Below are 22,987 nucleotides of genomic sequence, written 5' to 3' on the forward strand. Positions count from 1 at the left end.
ACGAGGCCAGAGCACTCCCTGTGGGACATGGCAGCTCTGAGCCCCGGGGGGGGGGGGGGGGGGGGGGGGGGGGGAGGGCTGGCACCCCCTGAACCACCCCCCCGGCACCCCCCAACCATACCTGGCGGGAGCCTTCACCACGTGGAGCTCGGCGGGGAGGCCCAGGCGCCGTCTCAGCGCCGGCAGCAGTGCCACCAGGCTCAGCTCTCCAGGGCGCCCTGGGAAGGGGGCGTCAGCACCTGCTGGGACACCCCCACCACCACCCCACCCCCCCCCCAGTTTTGCACTCACCCAGGACGGGCAGGCCGGGGGGCTTGCTCAGCGCCAGCAGGGCTCCTGGCGAGGGGACGCCTGGTCAGGATGCGGCCCCCCCCCCGCACCCCCGCCCCCCCCCCCCCCCCCCCCCCCCCCCCCCCCCCCCGTACCTTCCCGGTGCACCACGGAGGCCTCCAGCAGCCCCAGCGTCTCCTCAGGGCCCAGCCGCCCCCACCTGCGGGGGGTGGAGTGGGCTGGGGGCACGAGTGGGACACCCCCCCCGCCCCTGGCCACTCCCCCTGCCCTGCGTGTTCCCACAGCCCCACCCCTCCATGGCCGACCCCCCCCCCCCCAACGCGTGTACCCCCAAATCTGATCGCACCCCCACGCGCGCCCCTGCACCCACAGCCACTCTGCACCCACACGTGCACCCCCCGCGCTCCCCCAGCCCCTGCGTTCGCGCATGTGCCCCCCCAACGTGTGTCCCCACGCCCACACGCACCCCGTAACCTCTGCGCCCACGCGTGTGCACCCCCAGGGGTGCCCCCCAGCCACAGCTCCCTGCCCACACGTGCCCCCGCGCGCGCCCCCCCCCCCCCGCAACCCCGCGCCCTCGCGTGGCCCCCCCCCCCCTCCGCGCGCGCCCCGCGCCCGCTAACCCGCGCGCGCGCGCCCCCTGCGCCGCGCGCGCCAGCCCGCGCGCGGCGGTGCCCCCGCCCGCCATGCCGGCACTGCGCCTGCGCGGGGGCGGGGCCGAGAGGGGGCGCCCCGCCGCGGCCATAGAGCCGAGCCTCCGGGCGCGCAGAGCGGCCGCCCAGGCGTTCAGAGCCGGCGGCCGCGGCCGTAGACAGGCGGAAGTGCGGGCAGAGCGTCCCGCTGGCAGGTGGGGCGCGGCGGGCCGGGGGCCCCGGGGCGTCACCTGTGGGGGTGCCCGGGGGGCTGTCCCGGGGGGGGGGTCGGGCGGGGGCAGGGCAGTCACGGAAAGGGGGTCCCGGAGCTGTCACGGGGGTCTGTCACTGGGGGAGGGAGGCCCGGGGGGCTACCGCAGGGAGAGCCGGGGTGGGGGGGCGCCCGCTCCGCTGCCGCCTCACGCTGCGCCTCCGCAGGCAGCTTGTGCCGGTGCTATGGCCTCCCGCGGGGGCCCCCGCGCCGCCGGCACCGATGGCAGCGACTTCCAGCACCGGGAGCGCGTGGCCTCCCACTACCAGATGAGGTAGGTGTCCCGCCGCTGGGGAGGAGCCGGCGGCGGCCTCCCCCGGGGCTCCGGTGGGGGCCGGGTCCCCCCAGCAGGCACTGACAGCCACCCTCTCTCCCCAGCGTGGCCCTCAAGTCGGAGATCAAGAAGCTGATCTACACGCACGTGGGCATCTGGCTGCTGCTGCTGGCCCAGATGTGCGTGGGGCACCTCAAGCTGCTGCCCCACGACCAGGTGGCCATGCCCTACCAGTGGGAGTACCCCTACCTGCTCAGCATCCTGCCCTCCCTCCTGGGCCTCCTCTCCTTCCCCCGCAACAACATCAGCTACCTGGTGCTCTCCATGATCAGCACCGGCCTCTTCTCCGTGGCTCCCCTCATCTACGGGGCCATGGAGATGTTCCCCATGGCGCAGCAGCTCTACCGTCACGGCAAAGCTTACCGCTTCATCTTCGGCTTCTCGGCCGTCTCCGTCATGTACCTGGTGGTGGTGGTGGCCGCCCAGGTGCACGGCTGGCAGCTCTACTACAGCAAGAAGCTGCTGGACTCCTGGTTCACCAGCACGCAGGAGAAGAAGAAGAAATGAGTGGGGACGGGGTGGGCTCCGTGAGGGCCGGAGCTCCACAGCCGGGCCCCGTGGGGCGGCGCTGGCGCAGCTCCGGTGGGTGGGGGTCCACGGGGACCAACGTGCGCGTTTGAGCCACACCACGGCTCTGTACTCACATGCGGGGGGGGGTGTGGGGGGCGGCTCTCGGGCCGTGGAGGGTCCCCGCCGCCCCCCCCCCCCCCCCCGGGGTGCGGGTGCCCCTTCCTCCGCGTGTTGCTGTATGGAAATAAAGCACCCTCCACGCTCCCACGCGTGTCTGCGTCGCAGGAAGCGCCGCCTGGCAGCGGGGGGGGGCGCGGCGGGGCCGCACGGGCCGGCGGAGGAATGCGGCGGGGCCGGCCCGGGGCGGGGCGGGGAACGGCGGCGGCGGCGGCGACTCGGCCATGGGGCGCCCGGTGCTGCTCGCCGCTGCCGCCGCGCTGCTGCTGCTGCTGGCCGGGGCCGGGGCCGCCGTCACCCGCCTCCGGGTCTCCGCCAACTTCGTGAGCGCCGGGGGGGCGGCGGGGGCCGGGCGGGGGGCGACGGGGGGCGGGCGGCGCCGCGCTCACCCCCCTCTCTTTGCTTGCAGGAGTGCCGGGCCACCGGTGAGTAGCGGCGGGGCCGGGATCGGGGCAGGGCTGCGACCGGGATGGCAGCCCCTGCCCGGGGCTGCCGGGTCCTGCAGGGGGCGGCGGGATGGCGGGGCTCCCCCCGCCCGCGGCTACCGGGTCCTGGAGGGCGGGGAGGGGACTCCCGGTCCCCGGGGCGCAGGGCTCCCCCCTGCCCGGGGCTTCCCTTTCCCGGTCCCCGAGGACTCCCGGTCCCTGGGGCTCCCGGTGTGCAGAGCTCCCCCTGCCCGGCACTCCCGGTCCCCGGGGCTCCCCCTTCCGAGGGCTCCCGGTGCAGGGGGCTCCCGGTGCCGGCGGTAGGCGGGACCCCCGGCGCACGGCCGCCCCCTCTCTGCTCTCCCCCCCGCCAGCCGACAGCACGCTGAGCCGCCCCCGCTGCCGCCGGCCGGCCCGGCCCGGGCCCCCGCTGAAGCCGCCCGCCCTGGCCCTGAGCAGGGCCCGCCTGTGCCTGCCCTCGCAGCCCTGCCAGCCCTGCCTGCGGGTGCGCCTGGCCCTCCCCGCCGCAGGTACGGGCAGGGGCGGCCGGGGCCGGGCATCCCCGGGTGGGGGGCGGCTCGTCCTCCCACCCGTGTCAGCACCCCACGCCGCTTTCTCGCAGGGCTCGGCGGTGTCCGCGGGCTGCAGCTCAACTTCCTGGAGCTGGGCTCCAACCGGGCCGGCTGGCTGCAGGTGTGGCGGCGGCACCGGGCACCGGGCAGCTCGCCGGTGAGTCCGGGGCGGACCGTGGGGCTGGGGCCGGACGCCGGAGCCGTGGGTGTCCCGCTGACCCCCCCCGCTCCCCGCAGTGGCAGGTGCAGTTCGACTGCTTCCCGGCGGAGAGTGGGTGGCAGGTCCTCGTCTCCCTCCACACCATCCCTGACCGAGGCTTGGCCCTCAGCCGCAGCCACCTGGTCACCGCCGAGCTGCCCGGTGAGGCTGGGAGGGACACCGGGGGTGTCCCGGGGGGATGCCGGCGCCGGCTGACCCCCGCCTGCTCCGCAGGGCCCGTCTTCACCCATGCCTGGGTCCCCGAGGCACGGGCCGTCGAGGTGTGGGTGCCTGAGGGCCCTGCCCTGATGGTGCGGCTGTGCCACCAGCTGGCCCTGGAGTGCGAGGAGCTGCCCCGGCCCTTCCACCGGCAGGTAATGGCTCTAGGCCCCCCCGGCCACCCCCATCCCGGGCTGGGGGCTGTGCACCCCGCCAGCTGATGCTGCCTCTGTACCCGCAGGTTCTGGTGCTGGGGGGCCGCCGCGTCTCGCTGCCATATGAGTTCCTGGTGCCCTGCCTGTGCATCGAGGTGCGTCGCCCTCCCCTGCGGCCGCTGGGCCCCTCTCCCCTGCCCGTCCCTGCCCGTGTGGCGAGGGCAGGCAGGAGGGTTGGGGGCACGTCCTGCCCTGACTGCCCCGCTCTGCTCCCCCAGGCCTCCTACCCCCACCATGACAGCCCGCGCAGCAAGCGCTGCCCCTTCCGCGACCAGCCGGCCGCCTGTGAGTGCCCGTGGGGAGGGGAGACGTGTCCCAGGGGTCCCCCCGGCTGTCCCCCCACCCCGTTGACGCCATGTCCCACAGATGGCCCCGAGCTGTGGTCGTCGGTGCGCTTCCATGACTACAGCGCCAGTGGCAAGGACCAGATGGCAATGGTGCTGAGCGCCAGCTGCCCCCTGCGCCCCCGGGCCACCCTGTGCTGGAAGGAGGCGGTGGCTGAGGCTGCGCCCTGCCACGACGTCCCCAACTCCACAGCCAGCGAGGAGGAGCAGGTGAGGGATCTTGGCCTTGGGGTGCCACAGGGCACCAGCCCGGAGGGGTGCAGAGCCATGTCCCTGGCTGGGGCACCTGCCGGGCCCCAGGGTCCCTCGAGGGTGGTGGGCAGGCACTGGGGTGCCCGTAGGCTTCACGAGTTGGGGACGGTGATGCGCTCTCTGCCCGTACTAGGCATACACGCTGGACAAGGTGGACGTGCACCCCCAGCTCTGCTTCCGGGTAAGCCCCCGCAGTCGGGTGGGCACCGCCTGGAATGGGCTGGGGGGCAGCGGTGGGCGATGGCGACTCACCCAGCCCCTCTGCTGACCCCCGCTCCCTCCAGTTCTCCTATGGGAACAGCAGCCATGTGGAGTGTCCTCACCGTCCAGGTGAGCTCTGTGGGCGGGGGGCACCCCTGGGCTGAGCACAGCCCATCCCCGGGGTCCCTCGCACCCCTCATCCCCTGGGGCATCCTGTGATCCCCCCTCTCTCTATGGTGGCTGCAGAGACCGCCTGGAACGTCTCGGTGAGCACCCGGGGGCTGCAGCTGCGCCTGCGCCTCACCTCCAGCGTCCCCGCGGCCTTCAGTGCAGCCCTCTGCCAGCGCCGGGGCGGGCAGTGCGAGCCTGAGGCCCCCCTCTACACCGTCACGCAGGTGAGCGGCACGGGGCTGGGTGGGACACGGGGGGGGACGACACACACACGACCGACCCACGCTGAGCCTGCCCTTGTGCTTTGCAGCCGGAGGGCTCTGCCCCGGGGGAGCTGGCGCTGCTGCTGCCAGTGCAGGTCCTGGGTAGCTGCGTGCTGGTAAGGTGACCCCCGCGCTGGCGCCCGCACCGCGGGGGGGACCCCAACCTGGCCCCACCTCACCCAGTCCCTTCCCCAGGTGTGGCGCTCAGACGTGCACTTTGCCCGGAAGCAGCTGCTCTGCCCCGATGGTGAGAGGGGGTCCCGGGGGGCTGCGGGGGGCCGTGGGGGTGGGTGGATGCCCCCCCCCTCACCACCCCTCTCCCAGTCTCCCGCAGGCACTTTGGGCTGCTGGGGCTGGCACTGGCGCTAGGGCTGGTGGTGACCGTGCTGCTCCTCAACTGCCGTGGAGCCTGGAGGCCGGCTGCCGGTGAGGGGCACCCCAGGGGGCTGTGGGATGGGGAGGCAGTGGCCGTGGGGCTGGGGTGCCAGTGGGTGCCGGCTCCCTGGGCTGCAGAGGGACCTGGGGCAGTATGGTGGATACTGGAGTGCCCTTGGGGGATGCCAGGGTGTCCCCAGGGGATGCCAGGGGGGCTCGGGGCAGGGCTATCACTGCTGTCCCCTCTGTCCCGCAGGTGCCCCGGGCGGGCGCCCCGTGCTGCTGCTGTACTCGCCGGACTCAGAGGAGCACCTGGGGCTGGTGTGTGCCCTGGCCGAGCGGCTGCGCGCGGGGCTGGGCTGCGACGTGCGCCTGGACCTGTGGGAAGCGAGTGGTGTGGGGCATGCGGGTGCCCTGCCCTGGCTCTATGCCCAGCGGGGCCGTGTGGGCCGCCAGCACGGCACCGTCCTCCTCCTCTGGAGCCGGGGCAGTGCCCGGCTTTTCCACCGGTGGCAGGTCGGGGTAGCCGGTGGGATCCCCGGGGATGCCCACGACGTCTTCGGGGCGGCCATGGCCTGCCTGCACGGGGAGCTGGGAGCAGCGGGCCGCGGCGGCGGCTGGGTGCTGGCCTACTTCAGCCGGCTCTGCAGCCCCCATGACGTCCCCCGGCCCCTCCGGCCCCTGCCCACCTACCGTCTGCCCCGGCAGCTGCCCCGGTTGCTGGGTGCCCTGCGGGGCAGCCCCCCGGCCCCCCGCCGCTGCCGGGGCAGGGTGGAGGGGCTCCTGCACCGGCTGCTGGAGGCAGGGGCTGGGGAGGGCAGCCCCTCACCCCAGCCCCCCGGGACGGCCACAGGCACCTGAGGGCCCGTGCCAGGTCTGAGCTGGGCATTGCTGCGGGGCTGGCGGTGCTGGGCGCAGCTACCCGGTGAGGGCAGGGGCCCCGTCATGGAGGTGTGGGGCTCGGCTGAGCGTGCTGACCGCGGCGGCAGGAGGGGTGCCCGTGGGTGCCCTGGGCAGGGGCCATGGGTGCCACGGGGGCCCAAGCAGGACTGGCCCCGGCCACGGGATGTGCTGCGGCCAGGAGAGGAGGTGCTGCCCCGGGCGGGGGCAGCTTTATTTCCACACAGGGACCTGCTCCGGAGGAGAGCCGGGACCCGGGAAGGCTCCTCAGGACACCATGGCTGGGCGAGAGGCCAGGGCGGCGCTGGAAGAAGCCGGGTGGTGGGGGGCTCCTTGCCCTGCTCGGGCACGGGGGGCTGGGGGGGCCGGCTGGCGGGCACAGCCTGGTCCGGCTCCTCACTCCTGTGCCATCAGCAGGACCTTCTCTGCGGTGGGAGCAATAAAGGCACCGTTTCACGCTGCCCTGCTGTCCGTCTGGTGCGCCGGGGCTCGGCTGGTGCCCCGTGGCGGGGTGGGGGCGTCCCGCTGCCCCCTGCGGCACGGCGGGCGAGGGGACGCACGGCCCTTCCCGGCACGGCTGCCACACCGCGTCCCGCTGCCGGCTCCCCGGGGCTGGCCTGGGCACCGTGCCCACGCCGTGGGGCAGGGGCAGGCCCCAAGCCCGAGCCATGGGGCCGCCCTGGTCCCCCGTGGGGCCCCGAGCCCTCCCGGCAGTGCCGGGGCGTGGAGCTCGTCCCTGGGTCGGAGCGGGAGCGGGGAGGCCCCACCCCGGGGCGGTCGCGGGCGCCGCGCTAGGACCCGGGTGTCCGGGATCGGAGCAGGAAGCGGGAGCCGGTGGCGGCGGTGGGGCCCGTGGAGCCGGGAGCGGGGCCGTCGGGAGTGGACGGCGTGGGGCCGGGGCGCCCCACAGCCCCGGCCCCGCCATGCGCCCGCTGGGGCAGCTGCTGCTGCTGCCCCTGCTGCTGCTGGCGGTGGGTGGGCGCGGGGCCCCCCGCGACACCCTGGCCTGCTCCCAGGTGGGTCGGCGTCGCCGGCACGCGGGCCAGCGGGCACCCCGGCACCGGCGCTGGCCTCACCCCCGCCTCCCCCCAGGGCCTCGCCTGCCGCCTCCTGGGTAAGTGCCATCGCCGCTGCCATGGCCCCCAGCCCACCCGGGGTGTGGGACCCCGCACCCATGGCCACCCTCCATCTCCCCCCAGACACCGACATGCTGTGCGGGACGGAGCCGCTGGGGCCCGGTTGCGGGCTGGTCCTGGCTCGGCTGCAGCTGGAGCCGGCGCTGCGCTGCACCGGGCCCGTGGCCTGCTTGCCCTGCCTGGAGGCGCGCCTGCGCCTGGCCCTGCCACCTGGCACCGGCGAGCCCCGCTGCCCAGCGTCGTCGGGCATCCCCGGGGCAGAGGACGGTGGCAAGGGGGAACGGTGGTCACCGATGGATGGGGCTGCCTCGTCCCAGCCTAACATCACCGGACTGCTGCTGCTCTCCGGGCACGCGTACGCCTTCTCCCGCTGCGTGGCTGTGGAGGTCCGGGTGCCCCTGGCCCCCACGCTTCCCGGCCGACCCCTGGTACGTAGGTGCGAGGCGCCAGAGATGAGTGTCCCCGCCACCGGCACTCCCTGGGCACTGCGGTGCGTGGAGATCCGGGTGCTGGCACCGGTGCATCTCCGTGGCACAGTGGTCCCGTTCCCCGTGCCCCGGGGAGCCAGGTGCCAGCAGTGCTGGTGCCTTGCCACAGCGCGGTGGTGGTTTTCCTGCCCAGGGCTGGGTGACCTTCCGGTGCTTTGAGGCGCCGCTGGGCTCCGAGCTCCACGTCACAGCGTACACCAATTCGCGCAGCCGCCGGAGGCTGAGCCAGTGGCAGCGGGTGCCAGGTGAGCCCCCGGCGTGCCCTGCCGCAGCGGCCCTTGTCCCCCCTGCCCGCTGACCCCCTGTTCCCACAGACTGCTCGTGGCCTGCGGCACAGGCTGCCGTCCCCCAGTGCCAAGGTAGGTGCTGGCATCCCCCGGCCATGGCAGCGCCGGGACTCCCCTGCCTTGGTGCGCGTCCCCTGGGGAGGTCTGGGCGGTGGGTGCTGGGGGAGATGGTGACCCCCGGGGTGCCGTGCCCTGTGCTGCGGTGCCGGGCGGGTGGTGCCGGGTGCCCTGAGCCGCCTCCGGCACAGTGCCCAGGCTGCAGGTCTCCCCGGGGCCGAAGGAGGTGGTCGTGGAGGTGCAGGGGGCCATGGCAGGGCACAGCTACACTCTCCGGCTCTACCACAACCAGAGCCACGGCGCTGGTGGGTCAGGGCGCACGGTGACCACAGTGAGTACAAACCCCTTCCCTGACTGCCCAAGCTGGCCAGGCTCTGGCCGCTGCCCCCCCCCCGTCCCCGGGAAGCCATGTCTGTGTTACAGGCAGGGTGCTGGGAGGCAGTCCCTGGGGTGTGGGTCCCCCTAGGCTGGGTGACCCTGCTGGGGGGCGATTTGCTGCGGGATGACCCACGTCTGGTTCCCGGCGGCAGAGCGGCCCCATGAACTACAGCTTGCCGGCCGACGAGGTGCTGCCCTGCCTCTGCCTGCAGGTGGGCACCCGCTGGGCACCGCAGGGGTGACGGGGCTGCTGCCAAAGCAGAGGGGCTCCAGGCACTGTGCGACCCCCTCCAGCATCCCAAGGGGGCCAGCTGGGTCACGGTCACAACCTGGGTGCCCCAAATCCTTTTGTTCCTCTCTCTGTCTCTCCCCTCCAGGTCTGGCCGGAGACCCAGGACCCGCCGCGGGCCACCCTGTGCCCCTTCTCCAACGGTACCCACACTGCGGGGCTGGGGCAGGCTGGGTCGCAGGGGGGCTGGGATGCAGGGGGACCCGAGGGGACACGGCACGGGGGTGACACCCCTCTCCTGGTGCCACCACAGACACCGAGGCCTGGGAGCGGCTGTGGGCGCGCAGCCAGCTGGTCCTGCACACTGGGGGGCAGGCGCTGACCTGCTCCCTCTCGGCCCCCTGTGACCTCCCGGCTGAGCTGGTGCCCTGCTGGCAGCCGGAGCCCGCCGGGCCCTGCCAAGCCCTGCCCAGCCTGCAGCAGCCCGCTGTGGGGCAGGTGAGTGGGGCTCCGTGGGGTGCTGGGGGCCCAGGGGGGACGCAGGTGGCACTGATGGGGCATCCCTTCCGCCCACAGGGACCCCAGGAGTTTGGGGGGCTGCAGCCGCACCCCAACCTCTGCATGCAGGTAGGACACCTCCCTGCCCCACAGCTGCTCCACGGCTGCCCCACGGCTGCCCCATGGGCAGCCCCAGGCACTGCTAACCCGTTTTCTGGGGTAGGTGTGGAGCGGTGGGCAGGTCCGGCTGACCCAGTGCCTGCGGGACCGTGAGTATTGCCAGGGTGGGAGGGCAGGGTCAGCCCGGGGTCCGGCTGTGGGGTGAGCCCCCCCTGGCCTCCCCTGGCCGCCGCCCCCCCCCCCAACCTCCTGCATCCCCAGGAGCGCTGCCCGGCCGCACCGATGACCTCCTGCTGCTGGAGCGCAGGGAGCGCGGGGGGAACGCCTCGCTGTGCGCCCTGGAGCAAGGCACATGCACGCCCCTCTCCAGCTTCGCCAGCGCGGTAAGGGGCAGGGACGCCCGTGTCCCGGCGGTGGTGGCACTGGCAGCACAGCCGTCTCACCCCCTGCTGCCTTCACAGGGAGCCGGGCGCCCTGGGCTGCTAGAGCAGGAGCTGCGGCAGGATGTGGCGGCGGGGCAGTGCAGGCAGGTCAGTGCGGGCAGCTGGCGGGCAGCGGGCAAGGACCAGGCAGCATGTGACCTGTCCCTGTCCCTGTCCCCACAGGTCTGGCACCCTGAGAATGGCACCGGGGTCATGCTCTGGGCCTGTCCCCTGCACAAATGTGAGTGTCCTTGGCCGCGCCGGGGGAGAGGGGGGCTGGTGTGGGGCCGAGGGAGGGCACCCACCCTGTGGAGCTACCGGGCGGGTGCCGGGGAGCATCGGTGGGTGCCGGGGACCCTCGGCAGGTGCTGACCCCTGCCCGCAGACCTGCGTGCCCGCTGGGCGCTGGTGTGGATGGGGGTGCTGCTGGGGGCTGCCTGCCTCCTGCTCCTGCTCCTGCTGAAGAAGGACGTGAAAGGTGAGCGGTGCCTGCCTGGGGGCCGTGCCTGGCCCGGGATCCCCCCCGGGACCCCGCCTCACCGCCTCTCCTCCCCGCAGGCTGGCTGAAGTCCCTGAGGGCTGACTACGGCTCCGAGGGTGAGTGTGGGGCGAGCCTGGGGTCTGGGGGGGGGGGGCAGGGATGTCCTTGCCTTCCCCACAAGGGTCAGGGGGGCAGAGCCGGGGGGTGGTCCCCCCCATCAGGTGTGGTCCCTGCTTGCTTCCCACCATGGCTGCCCCATAGGGTGGGTAGGGGTGTAGGGGGACAGAGCAGAGGGTGGGAACCCTATCGGGGGGGGTCTCAGCCTGCTTCCCACCGTGGCTGTCCCTTAGCTTGGGTACGGGGGGTGCTGCAGGGGTTGGGGGACAGAGTGGGGGGTGCGTCCCTCCATCATGGGTGCCCCCCCCCATTGTGAGTGGTCCAGCCTCCTTCCCACCATGGCTGTCCCTTAGGATAGGTAGGGGAGTTGGGGGACAGAGCAGGGGGTGGGTCTCCCATTGGTGGAGGTCCCTGCCTGCTTCTCACAGTGGCTGTCCCATAGAGTACGTAGAGGGACAGATCAGGGGGTGGGTCCCCCATATGGGGGGGTCCCAGCCTGCTTCCCAGCATGGCTGCCCCATAGGGTGGGTATGGGGTGCCCAGGCGGGGTTCAGGCACTGATGGTACCCCCCCAGGCCCGCTGCGAGGCCGGCGGGCACTGCTGGTGCATGCGGCGGAGCCGGCGGCAGAGCGGGCAGCGTGCGCCTTGACGGCGGCCCTGCACCCGCTGGGGCTGGCAGTGGTGGCGGCACCAGGAGGTGGCAGCGGGGTAGCGGCATGGGGGCCACTGCCCTGGCTGCACGCCCAGCACCGGCGGGCGCTGCGTGACGGTGACACCATCATCCTCCTTCTCTCCCCGGCGGCTGTGGCTGCCGCACGCCGGTGGGACTCCGGGGCCAGGGCCGTGCCGGGGGCCGGGGCCACTGAAAGTGGCCCCGGCCCCCGGCATGGCCCCGGCCCCGATGAAGTCCCCACTGTAGCACCCTGTGAGGTGTTTGCGGCGGCTCTGTCCTGTGCCGTGCCGATGCTGGCGGCAGGCAACGGGCGCTACGTGGTGGCCCGGCTAGAGGCCTTGGTGCCGGCGGTGCCGCCGGCACTGCGGGCAGCCCCTGCTTTCGCGCTGCCCAGCGAGGTGGGGGGTTTCCTGCGGGCGCTGGCAGGACCGGGTCGGCGGCGGGGCCGGTGGCCGGAGCCGTGCGTGGCGGCGGTAGCCGAGGGGCTGCAGCGGGCAGTGGGGGAGTAAAGCAGCGACAGTGGCTTTGCTATGCACGGGTCCATCCTCTGTGGGGTGTGTGGGGGGGAGGTTGGGGACTGGGGTGGATTGGTGAGGGGTGATGGGGAGGTAAGGGGGGGTCGGGGGCAGGAGCGGGGTCTGGGCTGGTTGGGGGTGGAGGGGAACTGGGCTGGTTTGGTTGGAGGGTGGATGGGGAACTGGACCAGTTCAGGGGGATGAGGAGGAAGTAGGCCAGTTCGGGAGGGGTAAGGGGAACTGGACCAGTTCAGGGGGGATGAGGGAGAACTGGGCTAGTTTTGGGGGGGTGAGAGGGAACTGGACCAGTTCAGGGGTATGAGGGGAACTGGACCACTTTGGAGGGGTGAGGGGGGACTGGGCCAGTTCAGGGGGGGATGAGGGAACTGGGCCAATCTGGGGGGATGAGAGGGAACTGGACCAATTTGGCTGGAGGGGGAAGGTGACCTGGGCTGGTTTGACTGGTGGGGGGTGATGGGGACCGGCCCAGTCAGGTCGGGTGGTGAGGGGCTCGTCCAGGCCAGGCGGGAGCCGGGCCGGTGCGTTCCGGGGAGCCGCTCCCGGACCGTGCGGTGTCACCGGCCCGACCCATCCGCGCTCCCCGCGCCGGGTGCCCTTGACCGTGGCCCCTTTAAGGCGCGGGGAGGCGGGGCCCGGCGGGCGGCGCGGGTTGGCTGGGAGCGGGGGGGTCGGCAGCGGCGGGCGCGCGGCCATTGGCGGGGGCGGTGGGCGCTGAGTCAGCGGCCGCGCCCCACGTGGTGCGGGCGGGGCGGGGCGGGGGGAGGAGGAGGAGGAGGAGGAGGAGGATGGGGCCGCGGCGGCGCCTGGCGGCCGCGCTGCTGCCGCTGCCGGCCCGGCGGGGGGGGGCCGGGCTGGGGGGGGCCCTGCTGGGGGCCGCCCTCCTCGGGGGGGTCCTGCTGGCGGCCGCCCGCGCCCACCCGGACGCGGACCCGGACCCGGACCCGGACCGGGACGGGGCCGAGCCCTGCCGAGCCTGCCGCGGCCTCGCCGACAGCTTCAGCAGGGTGCGGGGCGGGGGGGGCACACACACACACACACACACACACGGGGCCTGTGGGGCCACGGGGGGGGGGGTGATGGGGCCTTGGGGGGGTTATGGGGTGACACAGCCCCTGCTGTGGGGGGAGCCAGGGGCGTGGGAGGCCCACGGGTGACAGGCGTGGGGGACGCGGCCTGTGGTGCGGGGGGTGGCCCGGCGCAGGGTGACGCGGTCTGAGGGTGACGGGCGAGCAGGGACAAAGGGGGCCCTGGGTGGGGTGATGTGGTTGGGGGGCCCAGGGGGAGCACAGGCCGGGGGGGGCAAGGAGGTGACAGGGCCCCGGAGGGGGGGTGGCGGCCTGGGGGGACGTTGGTGAGGTGGGGGGCACTCCCCACACCATCCCTAGGGAGTGGAGGGGTCCTGGGGGGGCACAGCGGCTGGGCTCTGGGGAGGGGAGAGGGCGGTGGGTCCCTGGGGGGAGGAGGGTGGCATGGCCTGGGGGGGCGACCCTACGGGGAGGGGTGCTATTGGGGGTCCCATGCCTGTACTGCCCCCCCCCCCGCCGCGTGCCCAGGGCCTGGAGCGGACGGAGCACGAGGGCTTCGGCGGGGGCAACACGGCCTGGGAGGAGGAGAAGCTGGCCAAGTACCAGCACAGGTGGGTGCCCCCCAGCCGGGGGTGCTCGGGAGGGGCCCCAGCTGCTCCCGGGGGACACGTCCCCACACTGGCCCCCCTGTCCCCGCAGCGAGACCCGTCTGCTGGAGGTGCTGGAGGGTGTCTGCTCCCCCTCGGACTTCGCCTGCCACCAGCTGCTGGAGCGGAGCGAGGAGCACGTGGAGCAGTGGTGGTTCCACGAGTGAGTCTGGGGACAGGGACACGGGGGGACAGAGGGATGGCAGGGGGCTGAGCGCCATGTCCCCCCCTCCCCAGGCGGCAGCAGCACCCCGACTTCTTCCGATGGCTGTGCATGGACAGGCTGGCGCTCTGCTGCCCGCCTGGCACCTACGGCCCCGACTGCCGGCGTGAGTAGCTGTGGCATGAGCTGGGTGCCAGCGGGGGTGCCGGTGGCGCTGCCCAGGCTGGATGGGTCTCCTGCCACGCAGCCCCCCGCCCTGGCTGCCAGCCGGCTGGTCTCTCCCCGTGCAGCCTGTGCTGGCGGGCCCCGGCAGCCTTGCAGTGGCAACGGGCGGTGCGATGGCGACGGCACGCGCCGCGGCACCGGCCTGTGCGTCTGCAGCCCAGGCTACGGTGGCCCTTTCTGCGCTGAGTGCGGTGACGGCTACTACGAGGCCTCGCGGAACAAGAGCCACCTGGTATGTGCCGGTAGGTAAGGGTCCAGCCTGGCGGGGCTGCGCAGCTGGGGGTCCACCCTGGTGCTGACCTGGAACTGGGTGCAGGCAGCTCCCCCCCTGCCTGCGCCCACGCCTGCTCTCCCCTGTCTGCAGAGTGCTACCGGGCGTGCGGGCGCTGCACGGGGCCGGAGGACTCCAGCTGCCTTCGCTGCAAGAGGGGCTGGGTGCTGCATGAGCACCGCTGCATCGGTGAGGGCTGCGGTGGGACCGGGGGGACAGCAGGCGAGCTCACGGCCGCGGGGGGCTGCGTCCCAGCAGCCAGGGCTCAGCGGGGCCGTCTCCCCCTCTCCCCCAGACATCGATGAGTGTGGCACAGAGATGGCACACTGCCGAGCCAACCAGTTCTGCGTCAACACGGAGGGCTCCTATGAGTGCCGAGGTCAGGCGAAGGTGGGGGGGGATTTCTGTGCGGGTGGCTCCCCCCTGCTCGGGGCTGCCCCCCTGCCCCGGCCCGGGTTGCCTCTGGCTGGGCTGGGAGAGGGCTCTGGCGGCAACCCTGGCTCCTCTCCCCACGGCAGACTGCTCCACGGCCTGCATCGGCTGCATGGGTGCCGGGCCAGCTCGCTGCAAGAAATGCAACAAGGGCTACTGGCGGGATGGAGCCAAGTGCCTGGGTGAGTGCCTCCCGCGGGCTGGGGGGCGGCTCTACCCCCTCCCCGCTGCCCGAGCCCTGCCTGAGCCCTGCCTCCCCCCGCAGACGTGGATGAGTGCGCCAGCCCCGAGGAGCCGGTGTGCACGGGGGCGCAGGAGGTGTGTGAGAACACGGAGGGCAGCTACCGCTGCGTCTGCGCCCGCGGCCACGTCCGGCAGGACGGACACTGTGTGGAGGACAAGCCCCCCGGTATGGCCTGACGCGGCGGGGGGGGGCACGAGCTGTGGGCAGGGGGTGCGGGGGGCCGTGGGGGGCTCTGCCCACCCAGCCGTGCCCCCCCTACAAGCGCCATCCTTGCAGATGCCCCAGAGAAGGGCTTCTTCGACGACGTGACGGAGGACGAGGTGGTGGTGCTGCAGCAGATGTTCTTCGGCGTGATGATCTGCGCCCTCGCCACGCTGGCCGCCAAAGGCGACATGGTCTTCACTGCCATCTTCATTGGCGCTGTGGCTGCCATGGCCGGCTACTGGCTCTCTGACCGCAGCGACCGCGTCCTTGACGGCTTCATGAAGGGCAGATAGCTCTGGGGCTACCGGGCGCGGATGTGGGGGGCAGGCTCGGCCTGGGGTGCAGGGCTGCCCCCCCCCCCAGCAGGGGCTGGCTGGTGAGGCCGGATCCTGTGCACGGTGCTGCGCCCTGCATGCGTCCCCCAGCCCCGTTAGCGTAGGGTCTCTCCTCCCTCCTGCAGAACAAGCTGGGGGTGCCTGGTCCCGAGGGGCTCCTGCACAGCCCCCTCCGGCTGGTGCGGTGAGGCCGAGGAGTGCGGCACTGCGGGGGGTGGGCACAGCATGCTGCCCCAGCTCCTCGTGCGCTGGAGAGGCCCGGCACCGTGGCAGGTGGGAGGGCGTGGGGGCAGGTCAGGGGGTGCTCTGGCACTGCCGGGTGCCGGGGCAGTGATGCTGGCAGAGCTCAGCCCCGCTGCCTGCCCAGCCAGCGTTCCCCGGGCTGGGGGCTGGCCAGCCCCGTGGACGTTGTGTCCCCCCCATGAGACTGTTCTCTGTGGGGCAGCGGGGGGCTAGGTCCCCCCTCTCCCCTGAGCCGTGGGGCTGGGAGAGCTGCACCCCCCCCAACCCCTCCTCCCCACGTCCCTGGGCAGAGTCCATTTCCCCCCTCCCAGGCTGGGGGGGCCGGGGGCTCCCGCGGGGCAGGGGGTTGGGGGAGCCCCTCACCGCTCACGGGGCGCTGTGCCGGTGGGGGTGTCCTGCCGGATGCATGAGCGTGGCCGTTGCATTTGTCTGTGGTTTGTCTGTCGGGGTGTGCCCATCTGTCCGTGTGCCCGTATCTCAGGAAATAAAGCTCTGCACACCCAGCCCAGCTACTCGGGCCGGGGGGACCGGGGGGGCCGGGGGTGCTACTCCCCACCACCGCCTCTGCACGCCAATGGGGCCACCTCTTCCCAACATAAACTTTTTATTCTCTGGTTTGGCACAATTGGAGCTGGCCCAGCCCAGCTCCCCCCTCCTGCCCAGCCCTTCAGCGGCGCAGGATCAGGCCTCTGGACCCCCACACTGGGCTCACACCCCCACACCCCCCCCCCGCCTGTCCCTGTACCCCCCAGTCTCTGCCCGTCCCTGTGTCTCCCTGGTTCAGAGCTCGATGGTGTCACTGGAGAGGCTGCGGGTGTCCGCCACCTTGCCGAGGGCTGGGAAGCCACGGGGGCCCTCGCGCTCCCAGCCGGGGGGCATGGCGGGCACCAGGAGGGGTGCCCGGCTGGGCGCCTCGTCCAGGGGCAGGCTGTCGGGCGAGGACAGGCCGTGGCGCCAGGGGTTCCAGCTGATCTTCAGCGAGCTGCTCTCCAGCGAGCTGGCTGAGGCGGTGACGGTGACGGTGACTGTGCCGGGGGGCTGCCGGGGGCCGGGCAGCTCCATTAGCGAGCTGCACCGCACCATGCGCCCCAAGGCAGGGGTCTCGGCATGGGCCGGGGAGCCATGCAGCGAGGTGCCGGAGCCGCGGCGGGGCCGGCCAAAGAGGCCGTCGCGCAGGAGGTGTCGGCGGCAGAGCGCCTGGTCGATGCTGCGGCGCAGGTCGATGGGGGACGGTGGGCGGAAGGCCAGCTCCCCCAGGGAGGGGGACGAGCCCTGCTCAAAGGCGGCGCAGGAGCGGGCGGCTACTGCATTGGGGCACTTGGGGCTGAGCCCCGGCATCCCGGTGGTGCCAGCGGCGGCCGCCCAGGCCTCGTTGCTGTCCTTGAGGGCCCGCAGGGGCAGCTGCTCCGCCGGGTTGCGGATGAGGCTCTTGGAGATGTCGCTGGTGGGTGCCCGTTCCGGGACGGTGCCGCCGGTGCTGCCGCCGGCCCAGTCGTAGCAGTTGTTGGGGTACTCGGGTGCCTCGGCTTTGTGGCTGGCGCAGAAGTACCGCAGTGCCTTGGCCCAGCAGGAGTGGCTGGCAGAGCTCCGGCGGTGGCACTGGCAGCACAGCGGCTTGGCGGCAGCCACCAGCAGTGCCAAGGCTGTGCCCAGCTCGCTGACCCGCAGCCAGAGCTGTGCTGTCCAGCCGGGCCAGGAGAAGCGCCCGGGGGGGCCCACGACCCCCCGCAGCCACAGGGCGCTGTAGAGCTGCAGCCCGCAGACTGGCAGCCCTGCCGCTGCAGCCGCCAGCAGCGCCTGGGCCCCCCGCCGCTGCCCTGGCCCCCCGCTGCCCCCTGGTCCCTCCCGGGGTGCCCGCAGCACCCGCCAGCACCCCCAGAGCCCCCCCAGAAGCAGCAGGACCCCGGCCCCGCAGCCCAGCGCCTGCAGCCCCAGCCCGGCGGCGGGGCCCAGCCGGGGCGGGAGCAGGTCGGCGGCCCCCAGCACCGCGCTCTGCAAGGCAGCAGCGGCCCCCAGTGCCGGCAGCCCCCGGAGCCAGACCGGCAGCAGCCGGAGCTGGGCCAGGCGCTGGAGCCGCTGGAGCAGGAGGGCGAAGGCACCGAGCAGCAGGGGGAAGGGGGCTGTGCTGAGCAGCAGCAGGGCCCGGTGGGGCAGGCGGCCCTGCGCCCCGTAGGGGTCCAGCAGCAGGAAGGTGGCCCGCAGCAGGCAGGCGGCCAGCAGCAGCCCATGGGCCCCTAAAATGTGGGGCAGGTGGGGGGGACGCAGGGTGGCCGCCCCCGCCAGCCCGGCCAGGCAGCCCAGCGCCAGCAGCAAGAAGATGGCGGCCGCCCCGTAGACGTGGGCCTCCCAGGCAAAGCCCAGCCGGCGCCGCAGCTCAGCCCAGCGCAGCCCCGTCCCGTTGGTCCCTGGCGCTGGGGGGGGGTGGCTGGGCTGCGGCTGCGGCTGCGGCTGCAGCGTGGATGGATGCCGGGGGGCTGGCTGCGGTGTCACCTCTGCTGGCCGCCACGTGGCCGAGGGGGCTGTGGTGCCGTGGGTGGGGGGCTGCATCTCTGGGGTGTCTGTGGGCAGGAAGGAGGGGGACAGTCAGTGGGGAGCGGGGGGGACCCCATGCACACCACTCAGTGACACCCGGCCCCCACCTGTACCCCGTGGCTGGGATGCATCAGCCACGGCACCGCAGGGGGGGAGGCCCTGTGTCAGCCAGGGCTGTGCCCACCGGCACCTCCCAGGGGTCTCCGGCAGGACCTGCGGTGCTGCGGGTGGCACGGACCTGGGCACGTCCCTGACCCCTGACCCCCCCCCTGGGAAAAATCCCACCTGCCGGGCACTTGGCACTAATCTTAGGAGTAGATTAGGGCTGTTGCCAGGCACAATCCTGATTGAAGGTGTCACTGTGTCCTGGCTGGGTGGCCCAAGATAGCTGCCATCCCCCACGCCAGCCCCGATCCCCCGGGGATGGGCTCCCATGGCATTCCCACCGGGGACTGACTGGGCGGGCTCGGCCGTGGCCCGCATCACCTGAGTGTCTGGTCCCGGGCGTTCCTGTGGCGGGATGCACCGTCGGCCGTGGGGCAGCCTTGGTGGTGTTCGGGGCACTCACGGGGCCCACAGCACCCCGGACCCTCTGCGGGGAGCCGACGTCCTCCTCAGGCAGCAGCCCTGTGAGAGAGGACAGAGCCAGGTGCTGGCACCCACGGGGACTTGGTCCCCACTGAGGGATCCCCCACACCGTGTCGGTTCCTACCTGTGCCAAGGGTACCGGCGGGGACCGTGCTGGAGGCAGGCGGTGGCGCGGGGCCGGTGCCGAAGGCAGCCCCCAGGGCGGGCTGGGGTCCCCGCTGCTCCGTCAGCCTGGGGTCCATTCGAGGGGTTGTGTCCCTGGGGCTGGCGGTGGCACGGTTGAGCGGAGCTCTCCGGGTGCTGCGCTGGTGGGCCGGGAGCACCCGGGTCCAGGGCTCGGCCAGCCCCCAGGACGGGGCTGCGGGGGGCAGCCATGTGGCAGAGCTGGACAGAGCCGGGGAGGGGCTGGGGGGGCCCCCTAGGTCTCTCCAGCTGCCCACCGGCTGCGTGGAGCTGGGGCTGGCGTGGGGAGCCTGGGCTGGCCCCATGCCCGTGGGGTGGGGGATGGTGACAGTGCCCAGTGGGACCAGCTGGCTGCTGGCCAGAGCGAGCTGTGCGCCCCAAGGGAGGCCCAGGGCCGTCGTGAGTTCCCCCGTCGCTGGCTGTCCCCCTGCGTGGGCGTCTCCTGTCCCCATCCCTGTCCCCGCTGCTGGCACGGGGGTCAGGGCGATGGTGGACACGGTCGGCCGAGGGCCGGGGGTGCTGGCTGGCCCAGTGGCACTCTGTCTGGCCAGGGACAGGCCCTGCCCTGCCCAGGGTGGCCCCGGGGAGCCCAGACCTTTGTCCGTGGGCAACTTGGGGGCCGGTGTCCCCAGTGTGGAGCCGTGGGGCAGCCAGGTCCCTCCCTGGGGGCTGTCCTGGCCTTCAGCCTCGTGTCCTCGTCGGGCGATGAGAGGCTCCTCCACCACAGCCGGGGCTGCGCCGCCATCCCGCCAGGCCCTGGTCCCAGCACCTGCCATGGTGGTTTCCGTCCCCAGGGGTGCCCCGGTGGCATCCCCTGCCTGCAGCTGTGGGGACCAGTGCACGGGGCTGCCGCCCCCCCAGTGCTCGCTCCTGGGGGCCCCGGCACCGCTTGGCTCCCCCGACGCCTCCCAGGCAGGGGATGGGCCCGGCCGCTGCTGTCCCCAGGCAGGGCCGTGCAGGGAGACCCTGCCCCGCTGCGGGGTCCCACCTGGGGACAGCCCTGCCGGCAGCGTCCCCCGGGCACCAACGGGGACCCCGGCGGCCAGGAGCAGCCCCCAGGTGACGAGCCGTGCTACAGCCATGGTGAGCGCCCAGCCGGCCCTGCGCCCTGCGGGGATGGGGGGGGCTCGGTGAGCCGGGACCTGCGGTGTCTGCCTGGGGGTGCTCACGCCACCGGCCGTGGGGCTGCTGTGCCCACGGCAACCCACTGCCCGGGGAGGGAGCCAGCGGCTGGGCTGTCTCTGCCTGGGCTGGCCCCAGGCCCTGTGCCCAGCTGTCCCCATCCCCGGTGTCCCTGCTGCCAGTGGCCCCATTCCCAGTCTTCCCCTTCCCAGCGTCCCCGGTGCTGGCAGTCCCCATCCCGGTGTCCCCTGTGCTGGTGGTCCTTGGTGCTTAGTGGTCCCTACCCCCAGCATCCCCAGTGTCCCCCTCCCCGGTGCCCCTCCCGGTGTCCCCGCTGCCGGCGGCCCCGCTCCGGCGCGCAGCATTCACCTTGGCGCGTCCCCGGCTGCATCCCGGCGGGGATGCCCGGCCCGGCGCGCCCCGCCGCCGCCGCACACGCGGCTCAGCCCCGCCGGGCCGGGAACGGGGCCGGGACCGCCCGGCTGCGGCGGCGGCCCCGCGGTGCGGGTGCGGGAGCCGGCGGGGCTGCGCTGCGGGTCCGGGCCGCGGCCGGTGCGGGACCAGAGCGGGGCCGGTGCGGCCGCCGCATCCCGCGGACCCCGCCTGCAGCGCGCCGGGCCGGCCCCGCTGCTCGGTGCTCGGTGCCCGGTGCCCGGGCCGCGGTGCGGCCAGCCCCCTCCCGCCGCCCGCCGCAGCCCGGGAGGCCCCGGTGCCGGTGCCGGCCGCAGCCCCCCCGCTGACCTGCCGGTGCCGGTGCCGGTGCCGGTGCCGGTGCCGGTGCCGGTGCGGGCGGGCCCGGCTCTGCGGCGGAGCGGGCGGCGGCGGCGGCGGCAGCCGGTCACGCGCCGCCCTGAGCCGCGGGCACCCGCGCGGGAACCCGCCCGGCACCGGGAGGGGGGGCGCGGGGCGCCCGGGCACGGCTGGGGCCGCCGTGCGGGGCCGGGAGCCGGGGCAGGGCCGGGGGCAGGGCGGGTCCCGTCTGGTGGGTCCATCCGTGGGGCTCAGCTGCGGTGGGCTCCCCTGGGACAGGTCCGCCGTGGGGCGGGTCCCGCGGGGCGCAGCCGCGTGGGGCACCAGGGCAGGTCCCCACGGGGCAGGACACAGCAGGGCAGCAGAGGGGATGCTGCCTGTGGGACAGGCAGGGCGGGCAGAGCGGGCAGGCCCCCTCCCCGGGAGCAGGCAGCCCCCCAGTGCGGGGCTGTTGCCGAGTCCGGTCCCACGGCAGCCATGGGGCAGGCGGGGTGGGCTGCGGGCACCCCCCGGTGGGGTCCCCGGGAAGGTCCGTGGGCGGCCCTGGCACCCCCCTGCCCCACGCCTGCCCCATGCCTGCCCCACGCCTCCTGCCTGCCCTGCACGGGGCACACAGCGCCCTGGCAGCCGCTGGGCTCTGGGGCCCTGCCAAGGTGCAGGTAATTAGCTAATCAGCTAATTGTCCCGCTGGAGAGCTGCCCGCCCTGCCAGGGCTTGGGCTGGCATCGGCAAGGCCACGGCGCCACAGAGTCACACCAGCCCAGGGCTCTGCCCCACACGGTGACGCACCCCGGCTCCCTCGGGCAGTACCTGAACTGCTGCAGCCTTGGCAAACCCCGGTCACCGCCATCGCTCTCCTCTCGCTCAGGTCAGCGGGGACATGTGGCACCTCAGGTCCCCTCGGCAGCGCCGTGCAGGCAGTGGCCCCCTCCTGCTCCCTGCCACCTCTCCATCCCCAGGGCATCATGCCCGGGCTGGGCTCACCGCGGGCGCGCGGGACATTTCTGGGCCCCGGTCCATCTCTCCGTGCCGCCAGGCTGGGCGCGGGCAGCGGGGCCGGGGGGCTGCGGCAGCCAGCTGAGCACAGGGGCTGGGGAATTTGGGCAATGCCGGCGCGCTGGCCCCCACAAAGCAGGCAGGGCAGGCAGCTAATCCAGGGATTAGTGCCGGGGAGGCCACGCGGGGCAGCAGCAGAGCCCCGGGGGGCGGCCGGCGAGCCTGCACCACGCCGGGCACTGCCAGCACCAGGCTGTGCCGCAGCTGGCTGGTCTCACCCTGCGGATAGGGCGGCCGCAGTGCTGAGTGTGGTGGGGCCGTGGGGCGGGAGCCGGCTGTGCCCCATACACCGCAGTCGTTGGGGCGCCTTGAGCGTGAGGCACGGGTGCAGCAGCCACCTCCACGTCCCCGGTGCCGTCAGCGGTTTCCTCCTCTGCCAAGTGACTCACTGGCAGATGAAAAGATGAGCGCCCCGCTCTGTACTGCTGCAGCGGCTGCCTGCCTGCCTGCGCAGCTGGGGACGCCGGGCAGAGGATGCGACCTGCAGTCTCACACCCCTGTGCCCGTGGCCATCTGGGTGTCACCGGCTTTTGGCCACTGTCCTCCCCCTTCTCCCGGGCTCTCCCCAAGGAAGCAGGACAAAACCCCAGTTTAGGAGAGAACTGCCCCAATTAAGTGCCCACAAACAGCCTGGAGCCCAGCTTTGCATTTTCATGACCACTGCGGGTGTTTCACGGTGCCACCCTGTGCCCTCTGCCGTCACCCTTGGCTGTGCTGCCGGGGGTGGGGAGCACCCCCAGCATCTTCCCTGGGGACCTCCGGTGCAGGGTGGGACAAGACCCCACAAACACAGGTGCCGGCAGCCCCACGGCAGCAAAGGCCAGGAGAAATGGTATGCGCAGGGCCCCGCGCACCTCGCAGCACGGCTGGCTCCGGCAGGGAGCCAGAGACGGCGAGCTCGGCGGCCGTGCGCGCTGGGAGTACGGGCTGGGAGACAGGACCTGCTCCGCCGGGATGCAAGCGTGGTGCCGTGGGAAGGCCGCTGCGTCTCGCAGGAGTGCGGTGGCTCCCAGCTGGGGATGCCAGCCCCGGGACAGAGCCGGCAGCACACACACACGCTTCCATTTTTGTCGGGCAAGGCTGGGAGAGGAGTCGCCACTGTCATGGCCATATTGGGACAAATACTCTCGCTGACAGCGAAAACCCCAGAGGAGACCCTGGGTGGGAACAGGCGTGGGGCCGGGCTGTGGGGG

The 22,987-nt window shown here is 73.8% G+C and overlaps 6 protein-coding genes across 7 annotated transcripts; 4 read left to right on the plus strand and 2 right to left on the minus strand.

Annotated features, from left to right (window-relative positions):
- RPUSD3 (RNA pseudouridine synthase D3) lies at positions 1 to 979 on the minus strand (the record flags this gene model as incomplete). Its single annotated transcript, XM_076346794.1, is given in 5 exon segments — positions 1 to 18; positions 122 to 218; positions 292 to 336; positions 426 to 559; positions 915 to 979. Coding segments are annotated over 5 exon segments (359 nt in total), but the record flags the coding sequence as incomplete, so codon positions are not given.
- A 75-nt stretch (positions 980 to 1,054) lies between these two features.
- JAGN1 (jagunal vesicle mediated transporter 1) lies at positions 1,055 to 2,303 on the plus strand. Of its 2 annotated transcripts, XM_076346469.1 has the most exons (3): positions 1,055 to 1,138; positions 1,362 to 1,468; positions 1,573 to 2,303. In XM_076346469.1, the coding sequence occupies exons 2-3, from the start codon at positions 1,380 to 1,382 to the stop codon at positions 2,033 to 2,035; spliced, it is 552 nt and encodes a 183-aa protein (XP_076202584.1). In that variant the 5' UTR covers positions 1,055 to 1,138; positions 1,362 to 1,379; the 3' UTR covers positions 2,036 to 2,303. The 2 variants fall into 2 exon arrangements, with proteins under 2 accessions (XP_076202584.1, XP_076202586.1); XM_076346471.1 differs by lacking the exon at positions 1,362 to 1,468 and having other exon boundaries at positions 1,069 to 1,138.
- Positions 2,304 to 2,439: 136 nt separating this feature from the next.
- IL17RE (interleukin 17 receptor E) lies at positions 2,440 to 6,811 on the plus strand. Its single transcript, XM_076346457.1, has 16 exons — positions 2,440 to 2,538; positions 2,625 to 2,640; positions 3,015 to 3,170; positions 3,263 to 3,369; positions 3,450 to 3,573; positions 3,646 to 3,785; positions 3,872 to 3,940; positions 4,064 to 4,130; positions 4,212 to 4,399; positions 4,575 to 4,622; positions 4,726 to 4,771; positions 4,889 to 5,037; positions 5,124 to 5,192; positions 5,272 to 5,323; positions 5,401 to 5,502; positions 5,708 to 6,811. Exons 1-16 carry the CDS (start codon positions 2,440 to 2,442, stop codon positions 6,310 to 6,312), a joined length of 2,037 nt encoding a protein of 678 aa, XP_076202572.1. The 3' UTR covers positions 6,313 to 6,811.
- Positions 6,812 to 7,210: 399 nt separating this feature from the next.
- Positions 7,211 to 11,769, plus strand: IL17RC (interleukin 17 receptor C). The gene is made up of 17 exons (XM_076346455.1): positions 7,211 to 7,367; positions 7,444 to 7,465; positions 7,551 to 7,915; positions 8,109 to 8,220; positions 8,290 to 8,334; positions 8,511 to 8,650; positions 8,850 to 8,909; positions 9,075 to 9,129; positions 9,240 to 9,424; positions 9,503 to 9,553; positions 9,648 to 9,693; positions 9,806 to 9,927; positions 10,006 to 10,074; positions 10,150 to 10,207; positions 10,352 to 10,444; positions 10,525 to 10,563; positions 11,140 to 11,769. The coding sequence occupies exons 1-17, from the start codon at positions 7,275 to 7,277 to the stop codon at positions 11,745 to 11,747; spliced, it is 2,163 nt and encodes a 720-aa protein (XP_076202570.1). The 5' UTR covers positions 7,211 to 7,274; the 3' UTR covers positions 11,748 to 11,769.
- Positions 11,770 to 12,559: 790 nt separating this feature from the next.
- Positions 12,560 to 16,066, plus strand: CRELD1 (CRELD disulfide isomerase 1). Its single transcript, XM_076346473.1, has 10 exons — positions 12,560 to 12,778; positions 13,328 to 13,410; positions 13,499 to 13,609; positions 13,684 to 13,775; positions 13,900 to 14,076; positions 14,199 to 14,294; positions 14,401 to 14,484; positions 14,624 to 14,719; positions 14,803 to 14,946; positions 15,058 to 16,066. The coding sequence occupies exons 1-10, from the start codon at positions 12,560 to 12,562 to the stop codon at positions 15,276 to 15,278; spliced, it is 1,323 nt and encodes a 440-aa protein (XP_076202588.1). The 3' UTR covers positions 15,279 to 16,066.
- A 263-nt stretch (positions 16,067 to 16,329) lies between these two features.
- Positions 16,330 to 21,898, minus strand: PRRT3 (proline rich transmembrane protein 3). Its single transcript, XM_076345864.1, has 4 exons — positions 21,549 to 21,898; positions 18,808 to 19,974; positions 18,582 to 18,722; positions 16,330 to 18,121 (listed from the first exon to the last, which is right to left on the minus strand). The coding sequence occupies exons 1-4, from the start codon at positions 21,703 to 21,705 to the stop codon at positions 16,344 to 16,346; spliced, it is 3,243 nt and encodes a 1,080-aa protein (XP_076201979.1). The 5' UTR covers positions 21,706 to 21,898; the 3' UTR covers positions 16,330 to 16,343.
- Between the last annotated feature and the right edge of the window lie 1,089 nt (positions 21,899 to 22,987).

The sequence above is a fragment of the Aptenodytes patagonicus genome, chromosome 8 (assembly GCF_965638725.1).
Source record: "Aptenodytes patagonicus chromosome 8, bAptPat1.pri.cur, whole genome shotgun sequence".
In the NCBI taxonomy this organism is placed as follows: domain Eukaryota; kingdom Metazoa; phylum Chordata; class Aves; order Sphenisciformes; family Spheniscidae; genus Aptenodytes; species Aptenodytes patagonicus.